General features: G+C 37.6%; 3 protein-coding genes across 5 annotated transcripts; 2 read left to right on the top strand and 1 right to left on the bottom strand.

Moving 5' to 3' along the window:
- Positions 1–185: 185 nt before the first annotated feature.
- etv7 (ETS variant transcription factor 7) lies at positions 186–5,994 on the bottom strand. Of its 2 annotated transcripts, XM_058763732.1 has the most exons (10): positions 5,711–5,994; positions 5,080–5,206; positions 4,313–4,477; positions 4,104–4,223; positions 3,560–3,604; positions 3,272–3,376; positions 2,811–2,975; positions 2,543–2,685; positions 2,357–2,457; positions 186–923 (listed from the first exon to the last, which is right to left on the bottom strand). In XM_058763732.1, exons 1-10 carry the CDS (start codon positions 5,744–5,746, stop codon positions 740–742), a joined length of 1,191 nt encoding a protein of 396 aa, XP_058619715.1. In that variant the 5' UTR covers positions 5,747–5,994; the 3' UTR covers positions 186–739. The 2 variants fall into 2 exon arrangements, with proteins under 2 accessions (XP_058619715.1, XP_058619716.1); XM_058763733.1 differs by lacking the exon at positions 3,560–3,604 and having other exon boundaries at positions 5,711–5,992.
- Positions 5,995–17,116: 11,122 nt separating this feature from the next.
- Positions 17,117–18,194, top strand: LOC131531558 (uncharacterized methyltransferase YdaC-like). Its single transcript, XM_058762394.1, has 3 exons — positions 17,117–17,605; positions 17,938–18,078; positions 18,184–18,194. The coding sequence occupies exons 1-3, from the start codon at positions 17,170–17,172 to the stop codon at positions 18,192–18,194; spliced, it is 588 nt and encodes a 195-aa protein (XP_058618377.1). The 5' UTR covers positions 17,117–17,169.
- Positions 18,195–19,616: 1,422 nt separating this feature from the next.
- On the top strand, positions 19,617–25,217 carry ube2t (ubiquitin-conjugating enzyme E2T (putative)). Of its 2 annotated transcripts, none has more exons than XM_058763532.1 (7): positions 19,617–19,770; positions 20,568–20,685; positions 20,791–20,860; positions 22,468–22,573; positions 24,315–24,413; positions 24,747–24,830; positions 24,995–25,217. In XM_058763532.1, exons 1-7 carry the CDS (start codon positions 19,753–19,755, stop codon positions 25,112–25,114), a joined length of 615 nt encoding a protein of 204 aa, XP_058619515.1. In that variant the 5' UTR covers positions 19,617–19,752; the 3' UTR covers positions 25,115–25,217. The 2 variants fall into 2 exon arrangements, with proteins under 2 accessions (XP_058619515.1, XP_058619514.1); XM_058763531.1 differs by lacking the exon at positions 19,617–19,770 and adding an exon at positions 20,178–20,332.
- Positions 25,218–27,888: the final 2,671 nt, after the last annotated feature.

Genomic DNA, 27,888 nt, shown 5'->3' with positions numbered 1-27,888 from the left:
TGGTATTTCATTGTATTGACCCATTCATCAATATTTGATCAATTATTATTCATCTAGATTTTATTAGATAAAATGAAATATTTGTACTTAACAATTATTTGTCATACAGGAATATTTACTGTAAGAAAACTGCAAAAAGCATTGAAAGAAATGGTTGAATAAGATTTAATCAAATATAAAATCCATACATTTCAACCTAAAAAAGTTGATGAGCATCTTATTTATCAACTCCCTTTATACAGTTAATAGTTCATTAATGAATTCACAGATTTCATTCAGTAGATTATCAATGATATTTGATTAATGGCATAAATCAACAATGTAATTCCATTTAGTAATGCAGTGAAGTTCACAAATCTGTAAAAAAAAAATTACATTGCACAGTTTTACAACCTGAGAGAAAATTTCATATCAACTCGAATAATCAACTATGAGAATCAATCAGAATTGTTGTGTTGAGAAATTAGTGTCGCTTAGCTTTTAACACATACTAACAGCAAACAACTGCACGCTGCTACCCTGAGCCAAAACCATGTGGTCTGAGCGTCTCCTAAAATGTCACTGAGTCCTGTGGAACGTCTACGGGATATCAGCCATCTCTGGTGCTGCTGATGGTATTTCACATCGTGCTGCATTGGACGTTCACTCTGACAGAAGATCAGCTCTGGGTTTCCCATTCTAAAAAATCAGGATAATTCATTGCTAAGGCCGATCCTGGATCAGAAGGTGGGAGTGAATGTTATGGGATTGGTGATATGCTGAAGTTGTGATCAGAGCTGGGGCTCATGGTAGTAGGAGTCGACACAGGAGATACTTCCAGAGCGTCTTCTCTGTAGTCAGGAGATGCAGGACTGTCAGGAGACTCTGACGGTTCTGTGCGGTCTGACCTGCCTTGCATGATTTCCTCAGGGGTCTTCAGAAACCTGCAGCACAGAGGCAGTGTTTGAAAACACAAGATCAAGTGTGACTGAACAATATATGGGCCAAGCCAGAATATTTTTCATTTTTACAGTTTTAGCTCCCCCTTGTGTGAGTTCAAAAATCTACTGACTCCTTTTCAGTGATAAAGAATTTCTGTTTTCAAATATGTTAGTGAATAAATCTTGTCTAAAATAGGTTTTAACTGAATTTGAATTCAATTCAATATAATACAGAAATAATATACATAAACATATTTATGAATATTTTAAATGTGGAAAGTGTGAACTGAAATTTATATTAAATGCATTTAGCTGAACTTTAGAGTGTTTTGATTGAAGTATAGGACTAAAGTACATCTTTATATGTAATTTCATAATTATATTGTCTTTGAAATCCAATATTCATGGTATATTAATATATATTTGTAATTACACATTTGTAATGATGAAGTTGCAATTTAGCATATTTACATTATATTACTTTTAATAGTAATATAGAAAACACTAGTTAAAATTGTAATATAAAGTATTTTACATGTATTTCAGGATGTTAAAGCAAAAGAAAAAAATATTAAAACATAATGATTTAAAGTACTTTAAAGTAAAGCGTTTGACATTATTGTCACATTTCGTGTGTGTGTTTTTTTGTGTCTGTTTTAGTCTCATAGTCTGCTTTTTGTGTTTTCAGTTTGCCTTTATCATTTGACCTAGTTTTCCTGTTTCCTGATTATGCCATTCTGTTCACCTGTGTCTTGTTACTTTACTTTACTTAGTCCCTCGTTTGGTTTAGTACTTATTGTCACGGTGTGGTGCAGGAGTAACACACTAAGATGAGGAATAACAGTAAACAGTCTTTAATAATCCACATAGAAGCAGTCTGACACAGGAGGGTAGCAAACACACGTATACATCGATGAGACTGGACGAAGAGACACTGAACTGAATGCAATTTATATGGGGAGCGTAAATGAGGATAATGACTAGACACACCTGAACATAATGACACAATTAACGAGAGACAGAAACTAAGTCACCGAGCACATGGGGAGAGAAAACACAAACAAAAGTCCATGACTGTGACACTTACAGCCCTGCCTTTCCTCAGTCTCTTTGTTCTGTCTACGTTGTGTTCTCCTATTCTCCAATGTTTTTATTTGATTACCGTAAATATATTTTCTGCAAGAACAGTTTTTTGAAAATATTCTTTTAAAATTTGAAGTACACTAAAAATGCACTTTTTTGTGATTAAGTGCACTTTAAAAAAAAAAAAAAAACAACAGGTACCGCTCACTTACCATCATTAAATGGAATTATATAGGAATCATATTGGCATCACCATTAAAACCAATGACTGAAAAGCCCATGTCACCTGACTACTACATTTGAGTACAAAAATACAAATGTGCATTAATTGCTTTTCAAGTGTTTCCACTCACCGGAAGAGCAGCCTCTGGCCTGTCTCTTTCTTGATAATGTTGAGCTTGTAGTAATGACGTAATGCTCTGGACATTTTCTCATAGGTCATATTGGCCCTGTTCTGCAATAACAAACAAATAAACCCAATTATTATCGATCCCACTTAAAGCAATGAACAAGTGAGCTGGTCTTGTCTGCTGTAGTACTTTGTGGTTGCCCCAGAGTCGTGCCAGTCCGTTGGGATCCACCACTCTGAAGATCATGGCATCTGGATCCTCCCAGCGTATGAAGGCCTCATACCTGCTGTCCGACAGCAGCTGGTACACATAGTCCCATAAGAGTTTGCAGTCTAATGAAAAGATGGAATAGTAATCTCTATGATTTTTGACATACAGCAAATTTGAACAATGTCTGATATCATTTTTTTTTATATTAATGCCAGTTTACAGTGTATGAAGCAACATGCTTGAGCACCTGCAATCTTTCCATTGGCCTCAGAGGTTTGTGTGGTGTTTGCAGGTTTTTTGGGTTTATTGGACAGGTTGAGAGGCTCATCTGTACAGTAAACATTTACTGGTTGTCTGGTTTTGTCTGGAGATGTCTGTTGATTTTTTTCCTTGGGAGAATGATGTGAAATCTCTGCAAAATATGAAATAAAAGGAGAAAGTGAAGTTTTTAAATTCCCGTGTCAAAATCTTGTATTAGTCAGGAAGCCAGGGTCCTCTAGGGGCCCACCCATTCACTGCAGAGCATCCATTGCTGAGCAAGTGACATAATGCTACATTTCTCCAAATCTGTTCTGATGAAAAACAATCTCATCTATATCTTCGCTGGCCTGAGAGTTTATACATTTTCAGCAAGTTTGGGTGAGATCTATCCCCAGGCCTTTGATTTCATGACTTTCTGGGGTCAATAAAGATGGTTTAAACACTGACCTCTGTGCATGCCATGTGAATGCTCAGGGTCAGAAGACAGAGGTTTCTTCTCCTGGCTCTGATCTGTGCTGCATCCAGCTGTTAACACCCAGGAGTTTGTATTTACTGGACAAACAGGAACATTTCTGTTAGAGGCAACGTAAGGATCTGCAAGACAACTTATCAAATGCTATTTATTAATTGCAAAACAATTCATTTTATTTATAACATTACATGGAAAAGGGCAAATATGAAAGAAATGTATTGTGTACTATTGTTTGAATGGAGGTAGGTCTAATTTAGCCACACCTATTGGCAACAGCTCTAGCTGCTTTACAACCAGGAAATTCCCTCCTGAATAAAGAAATGGGTGTTATTTAACCTCATGAAGCAGATCAGTGTGCTTCCCATCAGTATCAGTAATAAAGGACTTGCTATAAAATACTGATATAAAATGTTCAGTAAGTATGATATGCAAAATATTTCCTTTTACAAGGACTCCACAGCATGTTAGAGCAAACACTAGCTCAGTTCCTTCAACGGTGAGCCATTTCATTTATTCTCTGGCAACTGTTCAAATAGGAAGTCAGACATTTATCAAAATGCCCATAATAGAATATTACACAAGAACAGCCTGAACAAGGAAGAGTCCTCTCAGCTTTTAACTTGAAAAGGCTCTAAAATTCTGTAAATTTAAACCTAAATAACCAAACAAATAATTGTATAAAAATATGCAAGCGATCAAATAATACATGCATTACCTTTTAAAATGGATGAATTTGATTGCCTTTAAGACTTTAGCCGAACGCTCCCTATTTTATGAATAATAGTTTATTACAAACAACTAGATCACCTGTCGTCCTGTGCGAGTCGGGCGTCTGTTGTGAATGTGTGTTGGAGCTGGACAGCGGACTGAAGATCGCACATCTCCTCTGCTGCTTCACATGTTGAAGGAGTTCATACAGAACATCACCTGTTCACAGCAGTTCCCATTCACAGTGCACAGTTATCATGAAAGCTATGAACAAAACTGATAACTACAATTCATTTCAGATCACACACCAGAGCTGGGACAGCGAAGACGGAAGTCCTCTTTGGTTAGAAGACAGAGTGCCTTTCCGTTCATCTCAAATTTTTGGTGGTCCGCACGCCGCAGAGAATATTCCCTCTGAGCCCAGCGCAGCCAGAGATTCACGTCCTCCTTATTCCACAAAGATGGATTGATTCCTTACATTACAACCATAAAATTCAGTGTTAGTTCATGCCATTCCAAATCTCTATGAATTTCTTTATTTTATGGGAATGATGAAGCTGCAATGGAAGTGGCTATGAATCTCCATAAAAGACATACAAACACCATCCAAGCATGTAAATGCTTTGCGTGGGGGACAGAACAAAAATTAGGATATAATTTGGTGAACATCATCGCTTTCGTATGTGCATTTGCGCATATTCAAAACTGATGTGATGTAATGCAGGCATTAGGTTTGAATATTTGCAAGTGTTGTAGGTTTTGACTGAATCATTTCTGTCTATTCCTCTCACAAAACTTTATATGGCTTTGGACTATAAGAAGACTTATACGTAAATATATGAAGAGAATTGCTTTATGCTACTGTCATGGTGCTATTTGTCATTTGAAGCCTTGTAGCCGCTGGTCACAATGTGGAAAAGTGTAGCATTGTATCTCTGTTAAACATATTTTGTGTTCTGTAGAAGAAGTCATGTTTGAAAGGGTATAATGTTGAGTACATTTGTTCTTTAATACACTTTGTTGTTATGACCTATGAGCTATTCATGTAAATATAATATTTTATGTGGGAACATACGTAGTCTTCCAGGTAGCTTGCAGAGTTCATCAGGCACCGTGTCGTAACCGAAGGGAGGTTCATTTTGAGGGTCCCGCAGAACCGGAGAGCAAACTGGGGGTTTGTTCCCATTACAACTCTGCTGAAGCTTGGAAGCGAAAGCAGAAAGAAACATTTACTTCAATAAAAATCAAATAAATCCAAAATCCATGTTTTCAGTGATGTATAATAAAGCATTTATATGAATGAATCAGAAAGTACAGAAACTAGACAATCGACTCTTGCAGTATGAAAACAAACTAAGATCTCAATACACAATACACACAACAAAAGTGAAAGTAAATTTGAGACACACACCAGTTTTTATTTTCAGTTTTGCACTGTTGGCTAAAATGTTAATAAGGTATATTTGCATAAAAAAATCTACATTAATATTTAACTTTTTATTATGACATTTGAGAGGGTTTACAAAATAACAAAAAAAAAGTTAGTTGAATATAATATTTGCTTAAGTGAGCAGTTTGAGGTGATTTTCATGTGATAAGTGTGTCTTCGTTTTGTGGCACTAATAAAAGCACTGACCAAAGTCATTTTATTTTCTCTACTATTATTTGGAAGTGAGTGAGTGCTGTGCGTCTATCATGGATCTTACCTTTATCAAAGGTGGCGGTGAGGAGGCGTCACTCATGTTCTGTAACCTTCAAGACTTCACAAGCACATAAATATTCGCTACAATATTAATACCTGATTACTGTATCAACCTTAATCTATCAAGCTGATCGATATATACAACGAATACAGCATGCGGTGTCGCGTAAAGTCGCAGTCTCGCACAGCAGAGTTTGTCTTTTCTTATGCGAGTCGCTGCAATATTAAGAATCCTTCCGGGAAATGAAAACGAAAGAGAGCGGATCTGCCAGGGGCAGTGTGCACATGAATCTCGCAAACACTGTATGGGAAGAGAGATCTCTCTGGTGTTTGTTTCAGGTAGCTAATCTGGTATTTCCTGAAAACCCAGAAAGATTCAATGTGTGTGAAATGAGCAAATCTTTAAAAGTTAAAAAAAAAAAAAAAAAAAAAAAGAAAGAAAAAAAAACATTAAAAATACCAAAGGATGTAAGCATTTGGGAAAAAATAAGAAGAAAAAAAAAAGTTAAGTATTGTTTATCGTGTTTATGTTTATGAATTAATTGTTAGTCATGACATGTATGAGGCCTGCGAATTCAGCGATTATCAGGTGGACTATTTCGGTCAGCGATTCTCAGTTAAGGTGCGTCTTCGCAACTTAGGGTGGAGTTTTTTTTTTTTTTTTTTTTGTGAAACAAAACTGAAATGTGTCCAGAATAGTTATCATCGTTTCAACGGCAATGGCAAACTATAAATCAAGTATGAAAAATATCCATAGTTTTCATGTTATTAGATTAACAAATTTAATTTGGGCTAAAATGCCCCCATTCTGACAAAGCAATTTGCTTTATACATTTACAGCAAAACCACAGCACAGGCTGTTTCAGCTTAAAATGAAAAATAATGTACTCAATTATGAGTTATAAAATTATAATAGCCTAATTGTCACGATGCACACGGCAGGAAAGAACGATGAGAACTCAAAATACAGTCTTTAATAAATCCAAAACAGACAGGGCAAGACAAGGCAAGGCTGGGACACACAGGAAGACCGGGGAGTAACGAGTAGAGACAAAATCTAACTAAACAGGCAGGAACTAAATACACACGATAATTAGACATAATTAGGCAGCTGAACTAAATAAACTGATAAGCATACTTAACAAGGACAGGAACATGACCAAATAAGGACACAAGAGGTGGGAACACATGACAGAGGACTGACAAAAATAGATCAATACAACCCAAAGACAACCACTCAGCCGGAGATACTGGCTTTTGAACTGAACACTGATAACATGCTGGAAGGTCTCCCTCCTCTTTAGGTTTTTAAAGTATTCCACAAACTTTTTACACACCTCTGCCCATCTTTACTTCTGAGAGACTCTGCCTCTCTAAGACATGCCTTTTATAGCTAATCATGTTACAGACCTGATGTCAATTAACTTAATTAATTGCTAGATGTTCTCCCAGCTGAATCTTTTCAAAATGTCTTGCTTTTTCAGCCCTTTGTTGCCCCCGTGCCAACTTTTTAAAACATTGTTTTTTTCTTTAAAATGGTTTCATTAATCATGTTTGTTATATACTTTTTTATTAAAATGGAAGTTATTTTCCTAAATAATGTGAACTTGACTGACTGCTTCATTTCCACTTTAACCTCCTGTCTGTAAGCAGACTCGTCACCATCCTGAATGAGGCCGATAAGTGTGGTGTTGTCTACAAACTTCCAGAGCTTGACGGAGGGGTCTTTAGATGTGCAGTCGTTGGTGTAGAGGGAGAAGAGCAGTGGGGAGAGAACACAACCCTGAGGAGCTCCAGTGCTGACCGTACGGGTCCTGGATATTATTCAAATCCGTCAAAGGATTGTTAGGCTGCATTAATTAGATCAACTGGAACCGGGAACACTCCCCATAACACACAATGTTCTCGATACATCATAAGAAGAATGGCATCTACGCTAATATTTGTCTGTTTCTTTCTTATTCTGTTTCTCAGTCCGTATTCGATCAGATGGTGGATCAGCACCAAGAGATGATGTCTACAGCCCTGATCGTCAGCGGAGACCAGGACACCCAGATGACCCCCAGAGACATAGCCACAGTGAAGACCTCGACTAAAATACAATAAAACTTGAAATATAACAATATGACTAAAAATATAATAAAATACCTAACTACATAATACTATTATTGTTAGAAATTGCAACAATATAAAAATAGAAATATAATACATTTAAAATTTTAATTAAAACATAATAATATACAAATATGAAAAACTAATAAATACATTCTAAAATAATAAATAGTATAATATATATATATATATATATATATATATATATACAGTGGGGCAAAAAGTATTTAGTCAGTTCTCCCACTTAAAAAGATGAGAGAGGCCTGTATTTTTCATCATAGGTATACCTCAACTATGAGAGCCCTCCAGGACTGAACTTGGTGACCCCTGACCAAGCTAGTCAAATGTGTTCATTAAACTTTAATCATTACTGGTTGCTATGCCAATACGACAATCCATAGGTTCCATGTGAGGTCACAGTGTTTTATCGCCGCCATTTTTGTGTCTGAGTCAGAGCTGCACAACCTGTTTTCTTGGCTTGCTGGATGTTGGGCTCATGATCAGTAATCACGTTGTTTGCATTAACCAAGACTTGCTGAAATCAAAACGTGGACGGAGAAGGGGATCACAGAGTCTTGCTCGCTGTGAAGCAGGAGCGACCAGCCGGGAGAGGATTCTTCAAGGTCTTAAAGCCTTCATCGAGCGGCTACGTTCGCAATTCAAACAGTAATTTGTCCAGAAAGAATGAATAATTATAAACCCTGCTGGAAAAACCAGCATAGACCAGCAAGCTGGTCATACCAGCAAGACCAGCATATGTTGTGTTTTGGTGCTGGTATGCTGGTGACCAGCGTGGGATGCTGGTGGGATGCTGGTGACCAGCATCACCAGCAAGACCAGGCTGGTAGACCAGCATCACCAGCAATACCATGCTGGTAGACCAGCATCACCAGCAATACCATGCTGGTAGACCAGCATCACCAGCAAGACCATGCTGGTAGACCAGCATCACCAGCAAGACCAGGCTGGTAGACCAGCATCACCAGCAAGACCATGCTGGTAGACCAGCATCACCAGCAAGACCAGTAGACCAGCATCACCAGCAAGACCAATAGACCAGCATCACCAGCAAGACCATGCTGGTAGACCAGCATCACCAGCAAGACCATGCTGGTTGACCAGTATCACCAGCAAGACCAGTAGACCAGCATCACCAGCAAGACCATGCTGGTAGACCAGCATCACCAGCAAGACCATGCTGGTTGACCAGCATCACCAGCAAGACCAGTAGACCAGCATCACCAGCAAGACCAGGCTGGTAGACCAGCATCACCAGCAAGACCAGGCTGGTAGACCAGCATCACCAGCAAGACCAGTAGACCAGCATCACCAGCAAGACCATGCTGGTAGACCAGCATCACCAGCAAGACCATGCTGGTTGACCAGTATCACCAGCAAGACCAGTAGACCAGCATCACCAGCAAGACCATGCTGGTAGACCAGCATCACCAGCAAGACCATGCTGGTAGACCAGCATCACCAGCAAGACCATGCTGGTTGACCAGCACCACCAGCAAGACCAGGCTGGTTGACCAGCATGGTCTTGCTGGCCCACCAGCTAAACCAGCACCAAACCAGCATATACCAGCATAGACCAGCACCAAACCAGCATATACCAGCATAGACCAGCATAAACCAGCATGGGAATTACGCTGGTCTATGCTGTTTGTTCCAGCAGGGAATTGTGCTAATATTAGCTAAATTGACATTATTCAGATTGTGTAGTAAGCTAGCTAATTAATATTATCTATTAAATCTCATACGGATGTGCTGTGCTCGTTGTCACATCGGACACAAATATGGCGGCGAGCATAGCGGAAGTGACGTCTTTGGTACCCATGGATATATATGTTGACGATGATATAAAGTGTAAATCGATTGAACTTTTTCTATATCATTTATATATCGTTGTGTTATGCAAATATATCTGTGGAGCTTGTAGTGGGCAGGAGTTATTGACACGTCAGAGCAATAAAGAAACATGGATAAATGAGTAATAAGCAGCTTTCTGTGTGTGTATCCCAAGACAAAGATAACTATAATGCTAATAATAAAGATATAAAGTTCAAAAAATTGTTCTAAGGCATACTCACACTAGGCACAGTTGCCTTGTACTAAAGCCCAAGCGCGATTGTCCTTTCGCTAACAGACAGATATCAGAGGATTATTACAGAGGCAACTGAAGTTAATGGTGGAATTCCCAGCTTTACTCACAAACTACATTACCTGTTCATCAATAAGATGAGAACCAGACCCATTATAAATCTAAATGTACTTGAAATTAAATTAATTAAAAAAAGTGTGATATCCAAGTAGTAATAAAGATTTTTGCTGTCATAATGATAACAATAGCACATACAAAAATAGTAAATGAACTGTTCCATGCTCCGGCGCGGTTAGCGGTCACACTACATGTGTACCACACCCGATGCACCTCTTCAAGCGGGCCAGGGCATGGTTAAACGGACTACACTGGACACGGTACAGAGCAGTCACACTTGTGAAATGAGCTGGACTTAGAGGGTCAATCTCGCTCAAGCATGGATCAGATACCCTACTGTGAGTACATCCTAAATCTAACAGCAGATAGCATACCACAACTAAAACCATAACAGCACAAAAAAATGATGAATAATAAAAACACTGACAGCCAATCAGAATTATTTCTGCTTTAAAGAGCTTGAGCATTTAAAGTGACAGATGACACAACTGCATTGTATACTTAGAATACACTAATATAATTATCTTTATAATTATCCTTCTTGGTGTAAACATGCCTTAATAGTGTTACTTCACTGGATGGCCAATTTCACATGTATTTTGTGTATTTTCAAAATACTAAATACTGTATTTGTATTTAAATACATTTTCCCACACAGTATTTTGAATTTGTATTTAAATGCATTTTTCCATGCAGTATTTTGTATTTTTTATTTTAAATACATTCTGATGTATTTGTACCCATCTCTGATTAATAGTAATTAGTATTGATGTTGTTTGTAATTGGTAAAATGTGATTGGAAAAAAATATGATCAGAATATCAACCTGCATAATAATTATGCATGCACTGTATTTTTCCTCTTCAGCTGTCATCAGTAATGCAAGGAATGTTGTGATTGGTTGTCAAGGCAGCTTCGTCTCTGATTGGCTGAAATTATGGCACACTGTAAGGCTGGGTTGTGTTGAGCAAACGAGCCGTCGGCATTTAGAGAGCACTAAGGGTGGGCATCAAGTGAGCAAGCTAGTGAAACATTGCACGTGCAAAAGAGAAGGTCTGCACACATCCAAAAACTTATTTTAAATGCAAAATTGATTTTAGTATGCTCTAAATACTTTCTTCTTTGCGAGACAAACTTTTTCTCCACAAATCTAAGATTGCGCGTGTGCAAAATGCACTTTTGAATTGTGGCAGGGATCTAACCCCATAAGCTTCTTCCTTCTTCTTCGGCTTCTGTCACAGAGTCAGCGAAGAAATATCTCGTCGCTGAAGGAGAAAATTCTGATGATATGGTGCTGTGAACTGGCTTATATAGCCATCGGCTCCTCTATCAGAGTAAACAGGATTTTACTCAAAGCGTCAGCAACGCAACAGGAGAGACCATTCAATAGGGAACAAGCGTATGCGTTCCCGTTGTCTCAGGGAACTGAGGCTATATTAGTAACCAGAGCATTTGGAGTAAAAACATGTTATTTTATTAATTTGTTTTGTTTGTTTATGGAGAACTTGTATAAACACAGCAATAAGAGACTAATTACAACTACTCTTCTTTTTAATAAAAAACAAATAATTTGACTGGTTGCATTACGCACACACACACACACACACACACACACAGACATACAGGTTTGTTTTTGTGAAATGTGAGGACTTTCCATAGACTTCTATTGTTTTTTTTACTGTACAACTCGGTATTTTCTATCACCATACACCTAAACCTACCCCTTACAGGAAACTTTGCGCATTTTTACTTTTTCAAAACTCATTCTGTATGATTTATAAGCCTTTTGGAATATGGGAACACTGATAATGTCCTCATAAATCACCTTGTCCTTCTCACCTTCATTCCCATGTCATACCCTTTTCATTATACAAATTTGTGTTCTCATATGTCACAAAAACACCTGCGCGCGCACACACACACACAGCTCTAAACAATTGTAACAATATAAGTTATTTTTATTTACAATAACTGTGGAATTAATATGAGTTAATATGACACTCTCACAAATTAATATTTCATGGCCACAACAAGTGAACCGAACATGTCCCCTCCCAGGCACTGTATCTAAATTATACTGGGATGTTAGCTAAAATTGTTGGATGTAGCACAGCCCTAAAATTTTCCACCAGCGGCCACAAGTGCTTAGCACCCACTAGCACCTCAGAAGAACCGGGCCAGCTGCTATTTCCCAGATAGCAAAAATCATTTGGGCCAGACCCATTGGAAGTTCTGGACCAGATCCGCGTAACGTACTCGGACCGGTGTCTTTTAGTACAACGGGCCAATACCGGCATGGATCCGTTTTTTCTGGATCTGGACCAGCTCCAGACCAGTTGCGGATTCCTTTATGGTGATTTGGCCCAAATGTGAGCAGGATCTGGTCCAGGTCATACATATATATATATATATATATATATATATATATATATAGGCCTTCATACACACTGTAACGTGGCTGACGAGACGTGCGGATCCATGTGCAAGCTTTTATTTAAAGGCATGGTCATAAATACAGGCAGGGTCAAAACAATGGCAAACAGGTACAGCAGGGACAAGACAAAGAGTAAACCTAGGGCAAGCGTGGGTCGACGATCGGCGAACAGTATCCAATGGGGCAAGGCAGAGAGATAATCCAGGTACACGAGCTATAATCCAGGCAAGGGAATAATCAGAGTCCGAACAGGGAGACAGGGGTAAACACTAGGAACAGACTAGAAAACAACAAAATTTCCGTATCGCAGCTAACACTAGGGGAGTGAAAAACGCAGAACAATACAGGAACTGAAAAGAAACACGGAATGGCACAGAAAGGGTTAATCCAGGAAACACGGTTAGAAAACAAACACAGGTGAACAGGTAATCCAAGACTGTGATACTGACAAGGGCTCTGTAGAGTAGAGTAGAGTAGAGTGGCTAGGGGAGCGGTAAACACATACAATACTCGGCAGTGAGGCAGAGAAAGTCCAAGGCTTAAATAGAGTGTGTGATTGTGTGTGCGTAGGATCAGGTGTGCATGTGATTGGTGCAATGAGTGATTGGTGACAGCTGTGATATCTGTGCAATGGATGATGGGAAATGTAGTTAGATGGTGAAGTGCAAGAGTCCATGTGATGAGCGGGTGACCTCTGGTGGTGAGGGAGCGGAAGTGCATTGACCAGATTCGTGACACACACACAGACACACACACAAATAAGTTGTATACATATCTAGAATTCAAATAAAATTTCTTTATTTGTACAGTGCTTTTCACAATACATATTTCAATGCAGATTTACAAAAAAATGCATTTAAAAAGAGTATTGCATTTAAAAGTTACAAATAAAAAGAGTAATGTCCATATGCCACAGTAGGCTACTTGTACAGTTCCCGGATAATACAAATCATACAAGTAGATAATGACAATTTAAGTAGAAATGATAAATACCTTTAAATCAATGATTACAAGCATCAAGCATAATACATAATTATATATCTTTTTTTTTCTTAAGGTGTAATAAGAAGGTCTTAGACAACAAAGTTTAAAGAACTGATTTAGATGTATAGACAATTACTGTCCTGAACACTATTAAAACAATATTCATATTAAAACAACTGAATTACTACACAAAACAATGCAAAAGATGTGCCACTGTGAATCTTTTCTTTCCTTTTGATAATTTTTGCATCAAAAGCGAAATTAAAGTTTATTTAAAACTACCCCAAGTAGTATAAGTCTCTACTTCTAGTGCTTACTGTATATCTGACTTGTATCCCCATTTTAGGATGTCAAGCCTACTCAACGCAAAGAGAGTTAGCATCAAAATGGATGTGTCACTGACCAATAACACAGAGATACCAGAAGTATCTGTTTGCAGTCTACTTTTTGTTCAGTATGGAGCATCCAAAATCCATCACTCAGTTAATTTCAATCATTACTATTCAGCCCTTCCCAGTGCTGAAATTGTCCTGGGTCCTTTGTTTTTATTGTTTAAATGCTTATCTAAATGTAAAATTAATATTTAATGCTTATAAATAAATTTAAAAAAACAATACTATGGTTAGTCTTTTAGCTCCCTTTTCAGAAACATGTGGTTCACCATTTTTCTGGGGAACTGGGGAAAGTTGCAGCATACAAAGAAAAGTCAGACTACTTGGTTTATAGGTTTATAGGAGAATGTGGAGTAAATACTTGACATTTATTTAAGGTAAAGGGTAATGACCTGGTGGTGAGATGCAAAATAAGATTGTCATTAATACACTATTTGATGACAGACTTTTCACATTCTAATTTTACTTATGTATTACATTTTTTAAAATTATTTTTGCAAGTTAACTTTATTTATTTGTTAAGTTAACATTCAATTTTTATTTTTTATTTTTGGTGGTGGTTTCTAGCAATCAACATATATTTGGGACTGACATGTTGGATGGGTGAGTAAGGTGGAGGGGGTTGAAAAAACAATATTTCTAAAATGGAGAGTGCCATTTTAGGTTGACAGGTAAAAATATATTTTTAAAAAGTATAAAATAAATAAAGAAACATGGATTTATGTTAATCCCTGTAACTGTTGCACTATGAATTGCTGTGCTATATATTGCTTGTCATTGTAAATGCTAATAAAAGTGTCTTAAATGATCACACAACTCCTTGATGTCTTATGCTTATAGTTATTTCAGTTTTTCTAGTGATAAAGTAGCTATATGAGCTGTTTAAGTCTTAAATTGTAATTAAAATAAAACATTTAATGAAATGAATAAATTAAATAAAACATAAAAATGTAATCCCAAAAATGATCCCATGATGGGAACCCCTATACAGAAGGTTCAATCACTCACTGATTCTCCAGAAGAAAAAACAATGCATTAAGGGGGTGAAAACTTTTTGAATTTGAAGATCAGGGTAAATTGAACATATTTTTTCTTGTGGGAAACATGTAAGTAGCTTCTGCAGGGCAGTAGTAAATGAAAAAAATATTTAGGTAAAAAAAAAAAATAAGAAAAATGTACACCTTCGTTCTGTTTAAAAGTTTTCAGCCCCTTAATGTATTGGGTTTCCTTCTGGAGCATCAGTAAGCGTTTTTCACTTCCAGTTCTTGTTGATTATATAATTATAATATATGATCGTAAACAAAATAGTTGTTATGATTGATGTGGTTTGGAATTGGAAAAAGTGCTTAAAAAAAAACATGATCAGAATATTGAATCGCCTAATAATTATGCACGCACTGTATATGCTTTTCCACATCATAAATGTTATCCATGGTTAGTGTGAGGGACCGAGAAGTCAGGAACAAGGAACACCAGCTTTCACTAGAAAATTGGGTTTTTAATTTACCCCCAAACCAATAACTCCACAAACTCATAATCATACAACAAATAAACCAAAAGAAAATGAAAATCAATCTATCCAGACAGACACAAAACCAACAACTAAAAACTGACTTCACAAACGAACAAAGCAACAGCTTATAAAGCAAAAGATGGGCCCATTACAAATTAAGAGGGAAAGCAACAACTTTTACATTCAACATGTAACATTACACAAGTCAAACTCAAATCAAACAAAGAAACATTAAATCAAGATAAAGAAAACAAAATATAAATTACATCTCATAAATATACAACTACATAAATCAATTAATAAAGAAATCAACTTTTCCTCCTCCCCCGGGCAACCTCAATGAATGGTATGTCCGGGCAGAACCACTAATGCTTAAATTCTCTGTTCCTGCCCGTAGTGGTGGGCAAAGCGAGGCTTCGTGAAACACTGAAACAGTCGAAGCAAATGTGTCGAGGCTTCGAAGCAATCGACACCCGTCTCTACGGTGACACCTAGTGGTCATTTTCAAGTATTGCTCTGACACAGTTTCGACAGAGAAGCAGTTAGGCGAATATACGAATTATAACCTACGTTGTGTTCGTTGGTTGGCCAAGTGGTTCGGGGAAGTGGTTAGTGTTCATGACTGGAATGCTGTCACCCTGGTTTCGAATCTCGGGTGAAGCAGTAATTCATAAAATTAAAAATAAGCATTTAGAATTTGTGTTTTTATTGTTCTGCTATTCTAATGTGTTGAAACATCGGTCTGACATCTGAATGAACTCTTTATGAATAAATGTTATTTTGGTCATGAAAAATGAACATTAATAAAAGACATCAAGCCACAATGTCTGACTTCTTTTTTTTTTTTACATATAAAGATTTTTATTTTAAAATATGGATTTTCTAAACAGTGTCTCAACACTTTGTGATCTGAATTAGATTTCATACAATGTATGCCTTGCTTAGATGGCCCAGCAGTGTCAATAGCAGGCCTAGGTACAGGGACAATGTTACCATCCTCTGCACCCCCCAAAAGGCCGAGATGAGTGCTCCTCAAATGGCCCATCGTGGATGTTGTATTATTACAGTAGGCTAGCTGCCTATCACAATACATACATCTCACTTTATTTTGTGTTTCCAAATGGAAATGCTCCCACACCACAGATGCATGGCATCTCTTGCATGGAGCTTCCATTATTATGTAATCTATCAGTATGAAATAATCTATGTATCAATTAGCCTATGATATCCTATCTCTAACTTGCTGTGCTTGTCACTATCTAACTTACATTAATGTATATGTATGCCTATATGAATGTATCAGTATATTTATCCTAATTACCTGTCAATGTCTATAGCCTATATCTATCAATATCTTAATAATAACTTTTCATCTAGCCTAAATATAATTAACAAGATTACACTATAAATATCACTATATTGCAAAATCTTTCTCCTCTCACAAAAACCCACGAAGTGAAGATGCGTAAACTTTTATACTTTGTGGGAGTTAGGTTGAGAAAGATGTGCGATTGTGTGATTTTTTCCCGACCCTGTCAATCAAACGCTGATTCGGCAGGTATGCCACGTCTCGAAACAGTTGTGACATGCCCCGATGCTTCGAATTGCCTTAGTCACGTGACATGGGTGTTTCGAAACATCTGCGCTTCGGGATCTCGACACTGTGTCAAAACATCAGCTTCATGTCAGCCATCCCTACTTCTGAGAGGGAGTAGCTCTTTGACCACACACTCCGAGTTCCTAATTATTGAGGTATATATATATATACATATACAGTATAGTTTTATTGTTTTGTTTTCAGCATAGAAATGCTGCCTACCAAAGTGGGCAAACAGCTGGGTCACCCCACGTATTCTTTAACTGGATGGTTGGTGACCAAGTTCTTTAAATGGCACAATCAGATTTTGGAGGAGAATGCAGTGAAATTGTGCAACATACAACCCAACGACACGGTGCTGGAGCTCGGTCACGGCCCGGGCTTCGGTCTGCAGGCGGCGGCGCAGCTCCTCACGGGTCCGGAGGGAAAACTGCTCGGTGTGGATTACTCGCAATACATGCATGAGATGGCCAGTAAACGCATGAAGGAGCAGATCTCCAGAGGAAAGGCTGTGCTGTATTACAGTGATGTGGTGGCCATGCCGATAGAGGAAAACACGGCTGACAAGGTGTTTCACTGCAACTGTTATTACTTCTGGCCGGATCTGAAAGCAGGAGCGAGAGCGATTCACAGAGTTATGAAACCAGGTGAGATCTCGAGAACTTGAGTGATTCAATAAAATGTCCAAATCAACATCTATGCTTATAAGATGGTAAACTTCATAAAAGAAACTGATGGAACTGGTTTATTGAAAAGGTTAATTAATTAATTAATTAATTAATTAATTGTTTATTTTATTTTTGTACAGTATTTAGTATGCCTATCATTATCTAGAGATGCATGAACTCCACAAGTTCAAAACTACAGTACATGATATCCAAAATGAATTTGAGAATGAAAATGTGGTCTCAGATTGCTGGACCCATCTGTATGTCTTTTTTATTATAATTTTGGAATTTATTATTTTCTATCTCTGCAGGTGGTATTATGGTTACAACTCTCAGACTAGACAGTGTTATTAAAGCTGCTCATATGAAAGTGCTCACTGGAGACAAATGGCGTCCTGAGGTCTACATGGAAGCACTGCAGTCCTCTGGATTCACAGATGTCCGAATGGAGAGTAAAAGAGAGAAACTCATCACATTTCAAGCTATTTTTGCCACTGCTGTTAAGTAAAATTCCTGTGTAATATACTCATGTGTAATAATACTCCACACTTTCTCAGGATTGTTTTGAAATAAAATGAATCTAACAGGAGCAAATATTGCCAGTGATTGACATTGTACACAATATATCTGTTTTAGAAAACATTTAAACTTCTCACATTTAATACAAATTAACAAAAGTTCAGTAAAATAATCAATGATGCACATTTCAAATGATTTCCCTGACCATGAAATCCTAAACCTAAATCATTTAAAGGTGTTTTTTCCAGTGCAATGAAGCAAGATCTGACATTTTTGTGAATATTTCCTCAGGGTGGGATTAGCCGGTTTCTGTGTTGGCACATACCTAGAAATCTTGAGTACAAAAAAAAAGTGTTTGAAGATTCCCACAGTAGTTCCCTTAACACACTGCATGTTGTCTATATGGGCCTATGAGGCAAACAAGTATAAGTTGTCCCTATAGAAATCCATTCATCATTCTCAATTTAAAGTACCGTATTGTCCCGAATATAAGACGACCCTGATTATAAGACGACCCCCTTTTCCAGATGTACCTTTTGGAAAAAGGCTTTTTGAAAACCAAATCTTTTTTAAAACACATTTTTTCTTAAATTATTTTCATATTGCATATTTTTCCTATTTTAATTTTTGTTTTGAAAGTATGGTAAATACTGGTAAAATGTACCAACAATGACATTGAAAAATATACACTTTTTGATATACCATAAAAACAACAGGTAGCCCACCTGAGTTATATAACATTTAGGCTATCCATCTCATAGTAGCCTACCAAAATTTTATTAACAGTAGAAGTGAAATCTTATTGTAGTCTTCAAATCTGGGTACTGTCTTATGTTTTAAAATCACTTACAGAGGAAGTTTGGTCCCATCAGACAACATGACAGTCACGATTCGTGCCGTTGTAAGCGTTTCTTTTTCTTTTGTTTTCACTCGGCATCTTTACAACACACATTGCATTACATATTTCATGGCTCACTCGTTTTATGCGTTTTTGGCGCCACCTATTGTTGTGGGTGTATTACTGACATGTCAAAGTCTAGACCCTGAATATAAGACGACCGCGTTTTTTCAGATGCATTTCCAAGAAAAAAACATCGTCTTATATTCGGGTCAATACGGTATTATCTGTAATTTAAAGAAACTATATGTCCTGCAAGGCAGCTTTTTTCCTGAAGGTCTCCTTTTAGACAAGTCCAGACTTAGATAAGTGCCTTTTTTTTTTTTTTTTAACAGTTTTACACACATTGTTTTTGAATCCAATGGTGATGACCCATATAATCCATTTAATCCCACTGGTCACAATAGTGATCGTAAAGAAGGTTTTCATTTATAAAGCTCTAAAAATGTTACTGACTGGTGTTTTAGTACATTTTCTGCAAATATGGAAAAAAAATAAAATAAAGGGTCTCAATTAAATATGTGCAGTTTCATATGTTTAGTGCAAATTGTCATGTTTACTTCCTGTTTGCACCATTAGAAGATGGCTGCATCAGAGCTCCAAAACAAAAGGCTATAATGCATGTTAAAGATATGACAGATTTTTGGTACACATAATCGTTAAGGTGTAATTTTGAGATTAAATGGGTTAAGAAAGAAAAGCACAGTAGATGGTAGGCTACCTAAACGTAAGTAAAAGCATCGTAACATAATTCCTTTAATACATAAAATTTCACTTTTGTGGCCTGTTTTGCCTCTCAAGGACCAGTGCTGTGTTTAAAATGTTTTAGGCTGGTTTATCAAACCGAAAAAAGGATAAACCTTTGTAATTAATGAACTGTATAAAATTTCGACCTTGAAAACAGTTATAACTTTACCTAGTCCTACATTCATGAAAAATACACTTGTCCTGGGGAAACACTTCAATCTTTTGGTTAAAATACCATCCTCTTATTAAGTCAAGAGCTATACAACAATATTAAAATAGTAGCATTTTACGTCTCGATGACTAAACATTTGTAAGGGAGGTTTGATTCAACCTAAGCAATAAAACAAACAAACAAACAAACAAACGATAATCAAACCATGACAAGTGAACACGTAAGAAACTACAATACCCATGATGCACCAGGAGCTAAAACCGCGCGTCGGTCGCACAATGAATGACGAATGAACAGCGGGCAGAATCAAAACCACGAAAGTCATTCAGACGGTGTTTACTATCCAGTTTACTTGGCAGTAACAACATCAGTAAGTGAAGATAACAAGCTAAACACCTCATAAAATTGTCTATTAAATTATTTTGCTTTATATCGGCTTTTTAGTTGAAAACGTCTTGACAAACTCCATTGCAGTCCACATTGATTAACACTCATTGGCTGCTGCTAGAGAAGGGGAACGTGCCACATATTAATGCGTATTGTGAATGTGGCAAGTGACAAGTATTGAAAATATTGTTCGCTTAATAACTGTCGTGTTCATGTAGGCAGTCGTTATGCAGAGAATCAGTCGTCTGAAGCGGGAGCTGCAGCTCCTCAGTGCTGAGCCTCCTCCAGGAGTCTCCTGCTGGCAGACCGAGGGACGGGTGGATGAACTACAAGCCCGTCAGTCTGCTCTCATATGAGATTTAATACTGACACAATATCAAAATCAAACATTAAACACTGACAGCATCCCCTCTTCTGCATTGCTCTTGTGTTTTGATACAGAGATTGTTGGAGGTGCAGACACTCCATATGAAGGAGGCGTGTTCACACTGGAAATCAACATACCTGAGAGGTGAGACTATAAATGATCTCAACACTAACATACTGTTTTAATAAACTGATTTTTGATATGCCTAAAGGAATAGTTCACTCAAAAATACATTTTCTAAAAATGTAGTCACCCTCAGGCCATCCAAGATGTAGATGGGTTTGTTTCTTCATCAGAATAGATTTGGAGAAATGTAGCATTGCATCACTTGCTCACCAGTGGATCCTCTGCAGTGAATGGGTGCCGTCAGATTGAGAGTCAAACAGCTGATAACAACATCACAATAATCCACACCACTCCAGTCTATCAGTTAAAGGGGCCATATGACGTTGCTAAAAAGTAACATTATTTGGTGTAATGCAATGTGTTTATGTGGTTTAAGGTTAAAAAACATTATTTTCCACATACTGTACATTATTGTTGCTCCTCTATGCTCCGCCTTTCTGAAATGTGCCGATTTTTACAAAGTTCATCGTTCTGAGAAGCGAGGCGTGCTCTGATTGGCCAGTTATCCAGTGCGTTGTGATTGGCTGAATGCCTCAAGCATGTAATGGAAATGTTACGCCCCTTACCGTATTGTGATGCCGTGTCCCGGCACGATGACATAAAAACATCGTGAGACCCATTATAAATAAAACCCACTATAAACGAGGCATTTGTTGCATCCAGTGGGGACATAATTACTGATTATAATGATTTATACTGTCTTTTTACGTGGCGCGATGACATTACCATGTCTGCATTTGTGATCGGAAGAACGACAAACAACAAGCACCTCTCTACACGGCTCAAAACTCGTGTTTGAATAGTCAGTGGCAAATTCAAATAAGAAAACGTACTTACAGGCTGTGAGTCAGAAGCACCAGACTGTCCTTGCAAAGTTGGAATTGCCCCACTTTATAGAAACAGCCTTTGTGCAGCTGGCAGCTACTCCCAGGTTCAGGAAACAGTTCTCAGTAAAATGCGCTGCACACACTCTAATATTTGGGTTGAACTGTTCTGGAACAGTGTTGTAAATACAACTTAACCACTGATTTCTAGTTGTGTCCTCTTTTGGAAGCCCAAACAAAGTACTTTCGCTTTCACAACGAAACACAGCGTCTTCGCGACATGGCGCCGGCGGCAGCAACAATACTACAGCGAGAATAAAAATCATGCCGTCTTTCATTGTGTATACGTTTTGGCGGTGTTATGCAAATCTCCCTACACAGTGACGTAGACGTGGGGGCGTGTTTGAATGAGCTGTTTTAGGGGGGAGTGGTCGAGTCTTAACTTTTATAAAGAATATCTCTTTGGTTTTGTGACTTTAGTCTTTGCAACTTCAGGGATCTTATCTATGCACAAACAGCTTGAAACACTCCAAAGAGAAAGGAAAACTTGAAATTGCATCATATGACCCCTTTAATGTCTGTGAGAGGACAACAGGGGATGAACTTTTTCACTGGAGGGAGTGTTATGGATTATGTACTCGCATTTTTAAATGTCTCGATGGATTTGTAATGATAAATTTCTCCAAATCTGTTCCGATGATGAAACAAGCTCATCTACAACTGAGTACTGATTTACAACTGATTTACAGCGAAATTTCATTTTTGTTAATAACTTTTTTTTAACACTTCTCATGTTTGAAGGTATCCGTTTGAACCTCCAAAGATGCGTTTTCTGACACCCATCTATCACCCCAACATTGATAATGCAGGACGCATTTGTCTTGATGCTCTGAAACTGCCACCAAAGGTAAAGACTGGAAAAATTTTTTTTAACCCAATTCAATAAATATAGGCTTCATTTTCATTTTTCAAAATATAATTTATTATTTTGTTTGTTTTGAAGTATGACACTTGTAGTCATATTAACTTTTGATAGTAGAATTTTTTTATGCATATACAGGTGCATCTCAATAAATTAGAATGTCATGGAAAAGTTAATTTATTTCAGTAATTCAATTGTGAAACTCGTGTATTAAATTCAATGCACACAGACTGAAGTAGTTTAAGTCTTTGGTTCTTTTAATTGTGATGATTTTGGCTCACATTTAACAAAACCCACCAATTCACTATCTCAACAAATTAGAATACTTCATAAGACCAATAAAATTAGCATTTTTAGTGAATTGTTGGTCTTCTGGAAAGTATGTTGATTTACTGTATATGTACTCAATACTTGGTAGGGGCTCCTTTTGCTTTAATTACTGCCTCAATTCGGCGTGGCATGGAGGTGATCAGTTTGTGGCACTGCTGAGGTGGTATGGAAGCCCAGGTTTCTTTGACAGTGGCCTCAGTCTCTTGTTTCTCATTTTCCTCTTGACAATACCCTATAGATTCTCTGTGGGGTTCAGGTCTGGTGAGTTTGCTGGCCAGTCAAGCACACCAACACCATGGTCATTTAACCAACTTTTGGTGCTTTTGGCAGTGTGGGCAGGTGCCAAATCCTGCTGGAAAATGAAATCAGCATCTTTAAAAAGCTGGTCAGCAGAAGGAAGCATGAAGTGCTCCAAAATTTCTTGGTAAACGGGTGCAGTGACTTTGGTTTTCAAAAAACACAATGGACCAACACCAGCAGATGACATTGCACCCCAAATCATCACAGACTGTGGAAACTTAACACTGGACTTCAAGCAACTTGGGCTATGAGCTTCTCCACCCTTCCTCCAGACTCTAGGACCTTGGTTTCCAAATGAAATACAAAACTTGCTCTCATCTGAAAAGAGGACTTTGGACCACTGGGCAACAGTCCAGTTCTTCTTCTCCTTAGCCCAGGTAAGACGCCTCTGGCGTTGTCTGTGGTTCAGGAGTGGCTTAACAAGAGGAATCGACAACTGTAGCCAAATTCCTCGACACGTCTGTGTGTGGTGGCTCTTGATGCCTTGACCCCAGCCTCAGTCCATTCCTTGTGAAGTTCACCCAAATTCTTGAATCGATTTTGCTTGACAATCCTCATAAGGCTGCGGTTCTCTCGGTTGGTTGTGCATCTTTTTCTTCCACACTTTTCCTTCCACTCAACTTTCTGTTAACATGCTTGGATACAGCACTCTGTGAACAGCCAGCTTCTTTGGCAATGAATGTTTGTGGCTTACCCTCCTTGTGAAGGGTGTCAATGATTGTCTTCTGGACAACTGTCAGATCAGCAGTCTTCCCCATGATTGTGTAGCCTAGTGAACCAAACTGAGAGACCATTTTGAAGGCTCAGGAAACCTTTGCAGGTGTTTTGAGTTGATCAGCTGATTGACATGTCACCATATTCTAATTTGTTGAGGGTTTTTGTTAAATGTGAGCCAAAATCATCACAATTAAAAGAACCAAAGACTTAAACTACTTCAGTCTGTGTGCATTGAATTTATTTAATACACGAGTTTCACAATTTGAGTTGAATTACTGAAATAAATGAACTTTTCCACAACATTCTAATTTGAGATGCACCTGTATGTTGTGATTGTCAATTGTCACATGTTGATATTCATATGCATTTTGTTTCAAAGGGAGCTTGGAGGCCATCGCTCAACATTTCTACAGTGCTCACCTCCATACAGTTACTGATGGCCGAACCGAACCCCGACGACCCACTCATGGCTGATATTGTGAGTTTTACATATGTTCCCTCAGTTTTTAAAGGTTAAGTGTATAAATTCTGGAATTGAAATCTGTTTGTTTGATCAGCCCGGCATAACATTGGCTGAACCAGTGGCTTAAATTAGGTTTGGGATTAGCTGTTTGTTAAAAAAAAAAAAGATTTTATTTTGTGCCACCTTCACACTTCTGACTGTTAATTATGGAAGCCTGTTTCTGCTAAAGTCAGAAATTGTGTGAGAGAAACTCCCTTTTTAAACTTTCGTTCAGTGGCAGAAATAAGCATTCATAATTATTGCTCTTACATTACTATTGAAAATTAATATACCTGGCTTACTTTCCAGTCCTCAGAATTCAAATACAACAAAGCACTATATCTAGAAAAGGCAAAGAAATGGACGGCTGAACATGCAATACAGAAGAACAAGGTAAGATTTGTGCTTCTCAGAACTGTCATTTCTTTAAACTTGCAGCAATGGTTAAGTCCAACATTTCATTCATTGACATTACACACATCAGACACTGGGGGAGCCAGTGTTCTTTCATTGCTTCAGTCTGATGGCACTGTTTCTCTTCTCTCTTGTGTTTGAAGGGTTGTGTGGAGACGAAAGAAAAGACTCCTGAGGATAAATATAAGAAAACTGCACAGAAGAGAGCGGCACTTACTGCACAGGAGAATTTAGAGCACACCAAGAAAGTATGCATGCAGTAGGCTTATATTTTACAAATGACTGATTTTAAGTTTATTATACAAATAATTTTCTGTGGTATTTTTTTTGTTTCTTGTTTACAGTTGGTTATATGAATGTAATAAAATAAATTTAATGTTACCCTACATTTGCATCTCCCGGAGTTGTTCATTAGTCTTCAAGACATAAAGTGCCTTTCAATTTAAAAACATTTCATAATACACATTTAATATTTAATGAATAAAAGTCTATTAAAAAGTATTCCATACTAGATCAGAGGTAGTTATATTGTATAATACAATAAGTAGCTTACTTTACAATCTGTGAAAGATCTCAACCAAGCTTTATTACAAGCTTATCAAATCACTCACAATCATGATTTGTTGACTTGTGGTCTTATATTTAACACAATGTAAACATGTAAAACTTGAGCTTTTTTGTTGTTGTTTTTAATAGTGTAAGAGTTGATCTTTATTGTGGTAACGTTGGTTGTAGGATCAGTTATTTGTTCTTTTTCTCCTGCCTGCGCTCTCGTGAAGGTAAAACTAGAAGAAATAACTTCATATATCTATTACACGGCTCTGTGGAATACTCTATTCTGATTGGTCAAACACCGCATTCTGAGGTATGTTATTCGCCAATAACAACCGGTAAAAACTAATAACACAGGCTCATCCAGATAACTGCAGCTGGTGCTGTGCGCTTGCTGGGAACATTTCTTCTTCGTGGAAGCTTTGTATTTGGTTGGCTAATAAAATATTAAAACTCAAATCAATATTCTCTACAAATATTTAATTGTGTCATCCTGGTATCGCGGACTCGTGATTGTTTTGTATACTGTAATGGACTATAAGATTTTAAAACAGTTTCATCTTAAATCAATATATTAGCCGCTTGCTAGCAACTGCTTTCTTCACGGAAGCTTGTGTTCAAATATTTCAACTCAAATCAATATTTAGTGTCTAATTATTTAGTTTTGTGGCAAGTAGGCATGTAATAAGCAGGATAATGTACATCTAGTCAGTTATTGCAAAATAAAGCCCTTCAGTCTAACAACAGCTCTCCCTTACATACTACATTGCAATAAAACATTTAGGCAAAATTGTTAAACTCTTGTTACAGAATTGTCTGAAAATGCCTGACATGCTTTAAAACTATGTAGTTTTGTGCATTTTTGCTGCTTTTGCGTTAAGTGAGTGGACTACCGTCGTAATGAAGCCACTAGAAGGCAAGCCAATCTTTAGCCAAAAAAGCGTAATGGCTAATGGAAAGGAGACCAGAGGCCTTTTTTTTTTTTGAATGGATGTCAATGGAGGAGAGGCTTTTTAGAGGAAACAGCTCATCATTTAATGAATCGATCAGCTAATCTTCAACATGTTTTACACTAAAGAATACTTTTGGATTTAACTATTTTAGAGTTGCCGTTTTAGAAGAGAAGTCACTGACTTTTTGCGACAGGTGGGATTCAGCTTACGCCACTTCCCATTCATTCCTATGGTATTCGTAAACAGCGATTGAGTGTTGCACATTCGATGCAACGGGAAAATGAGTGAATCGTTACACCCCTAATAGAAGTCACCCTAAAAAAAAAATAGAAGATCCCTAAAAAATACGTGTCTGTAAAATCACCAACAACACTCTTAAAAATAAAGGTGCTTACAAGGTTCTTCACAGCGATGCCATAGAAGAACCATTTTTGGTTCCAAAAAAGAACCATTCAGTCAAAAGTTCTTTAAAGAACCATCTCTTTCTTACCTCTTTATAATCTGAAGAACCTTTCGCCACAAAGAACCTTTTGTGAAACAGAAAGGTTCTTAAGATGTTAAAGGTTCTTTATGGAACCATTTAGACAAAAAGGTTCTTCTACGGCATCGTGAAGCACCTTTATTTTTAAGAGTGAACCTCCAGAAAGCTGGGGTGATGCTTTGACAATCTACTGTCTGGAGACTTTGACACAGAATTACAGATGCTACACAGCAACATGCAAACCTTGACCAGTACCAAAAATAGAAAGGCACGATTAAAAAGGAAGGTAAGCCAGTAGAGTTCTGGAACTAAGTTTTATGGACAGATGAGACAAAGATTAACCTTTTTCTAATCGATGAGAGAGCAAAAGTGTGGAGGAAAAAAGGGAACTGCAATGATCCTAAGCATACAGCCTCATCTGTAAAGCATGGTGGAGGTGGTGTCATGGCATGGGCATGCATGGCTGTCTCTGGAACAGACCCTCTCAACTTTACTGATGACTTAATGTATGACGACAGCTGCAGAATGAATTTGGAAGAGTACAAAACCATTTTGGCTACCAATATTCAAGACAATGCCACCAGACTCATCAGAGAGTGCTTCATATTGAATCAGGACAATGACCCAAAACACCCTGCCAGTTCAGTCAAGGAATTTATAAGAGCAAAGAAATGAAAAGTCTTAGATTGTCTAAGTCAATCTCCAGATTTAAATCCTATTAAACATGAATTTCACCAGCTGGAGAGGAGAGTAAAGGCAGAAACTCCCCAAAACAAGCAACAGCTGAAAATGGCTGCATTTGAAGGCTTGGAAAAGCATTTCAAAGGATGAGACCAAGAGTCTGGTGATGTCTATGGGTCGCAGACTCACTGCTGTGATTGCATACAAGGGATTCACAACTAAATATTAGTTTTTAACTTTTACATCTGCCTTAAGTTCTGCTGTCCCAATACTTATGCTCACATCAGATAGTGGGGTGAAACTCTAAAAGTGTTGTCCTTTTTATTTGGTAAAAGGTGTATGTGTTGAAGCACCCAATAATAAAATGTGT

This window comes from Onychostoma macrolepis, chromosome 23 (genome assembly GCF_012432095.1).
Source record: "Onychostoma macrolepis isolate SWU-2019 chromosome 23, ASM1243209v1, whole genome shotgun sequence".
NCBI classification, from domain to species: Eukaryota; Metazoa; Chordata; class Actinopteri; order Cypriniformes; family Cyprinidae; genus Onychostoma; species Onychostoma macrolepis.
This window is presented reverse-complemented; position numbering and strand designations above follow the sequence as displayed.

Excerpts from the sequence above, each read along its gene's own strand:
- etv7 (XM_058763732.1), bottom strand. The coding sequence starts at position 5,746 with ATGAGTGACGCCTCCTCACCGCCACCTTTGATAAAG. Across the intron at positions 5,207-5,710 it reads CACCGCCACCTTTGATAAAG|CTTCAGCAGAGTTGTAATGG; the intron begins GTAAGATCCATG and ends TTCGCTTCCAAG. Across the intron at positions 3,605-4,103 it reads CGACTCGCACAGGACGACAG|GAGGGAATTTCCTGGTTGTA; the intron begins GTGATCTAGTTG and ends TTCTTTATTCAG.
- ube2t (XM_058763531.1), top strand. The coding sequence starts at position 20,252 with ATGAACAGCGGGCAGAATCAAAACCACGAAAGTCATTCAGACGGTGTT. Across the intron at positions 20,333-20,567 it reads ACTTGGCAGTAACAACATCA|GCAGTCGTTATGCAGAGAAT; the intron begins GTAAGTGAAGAT and ends GTGTTCATGTAG. Across the intron at positions 20,686-20,790 it reads GGTGGATGAACTACAAGCCC|AGATTGTTGGAGGTGCAGAC; the intron begins GTCAGTCTGCTC and ends GTTTTGATACAG.
- LOC131531558 (XM_058762394.1), top strand. The coding sequence starts at position 17,170 with ATGCTGCCTACCAAAGTGGGCAAACAGCTGGGTCACCCCACGTATTCT. Across the intron at positions 17,606-17,937 it reads TCACAGAGTTATGAAACCAG|GTGGTATTATGGTTACAACT; the intron begins GTGAGATCTCGA and ends CTATCTCTGCAG.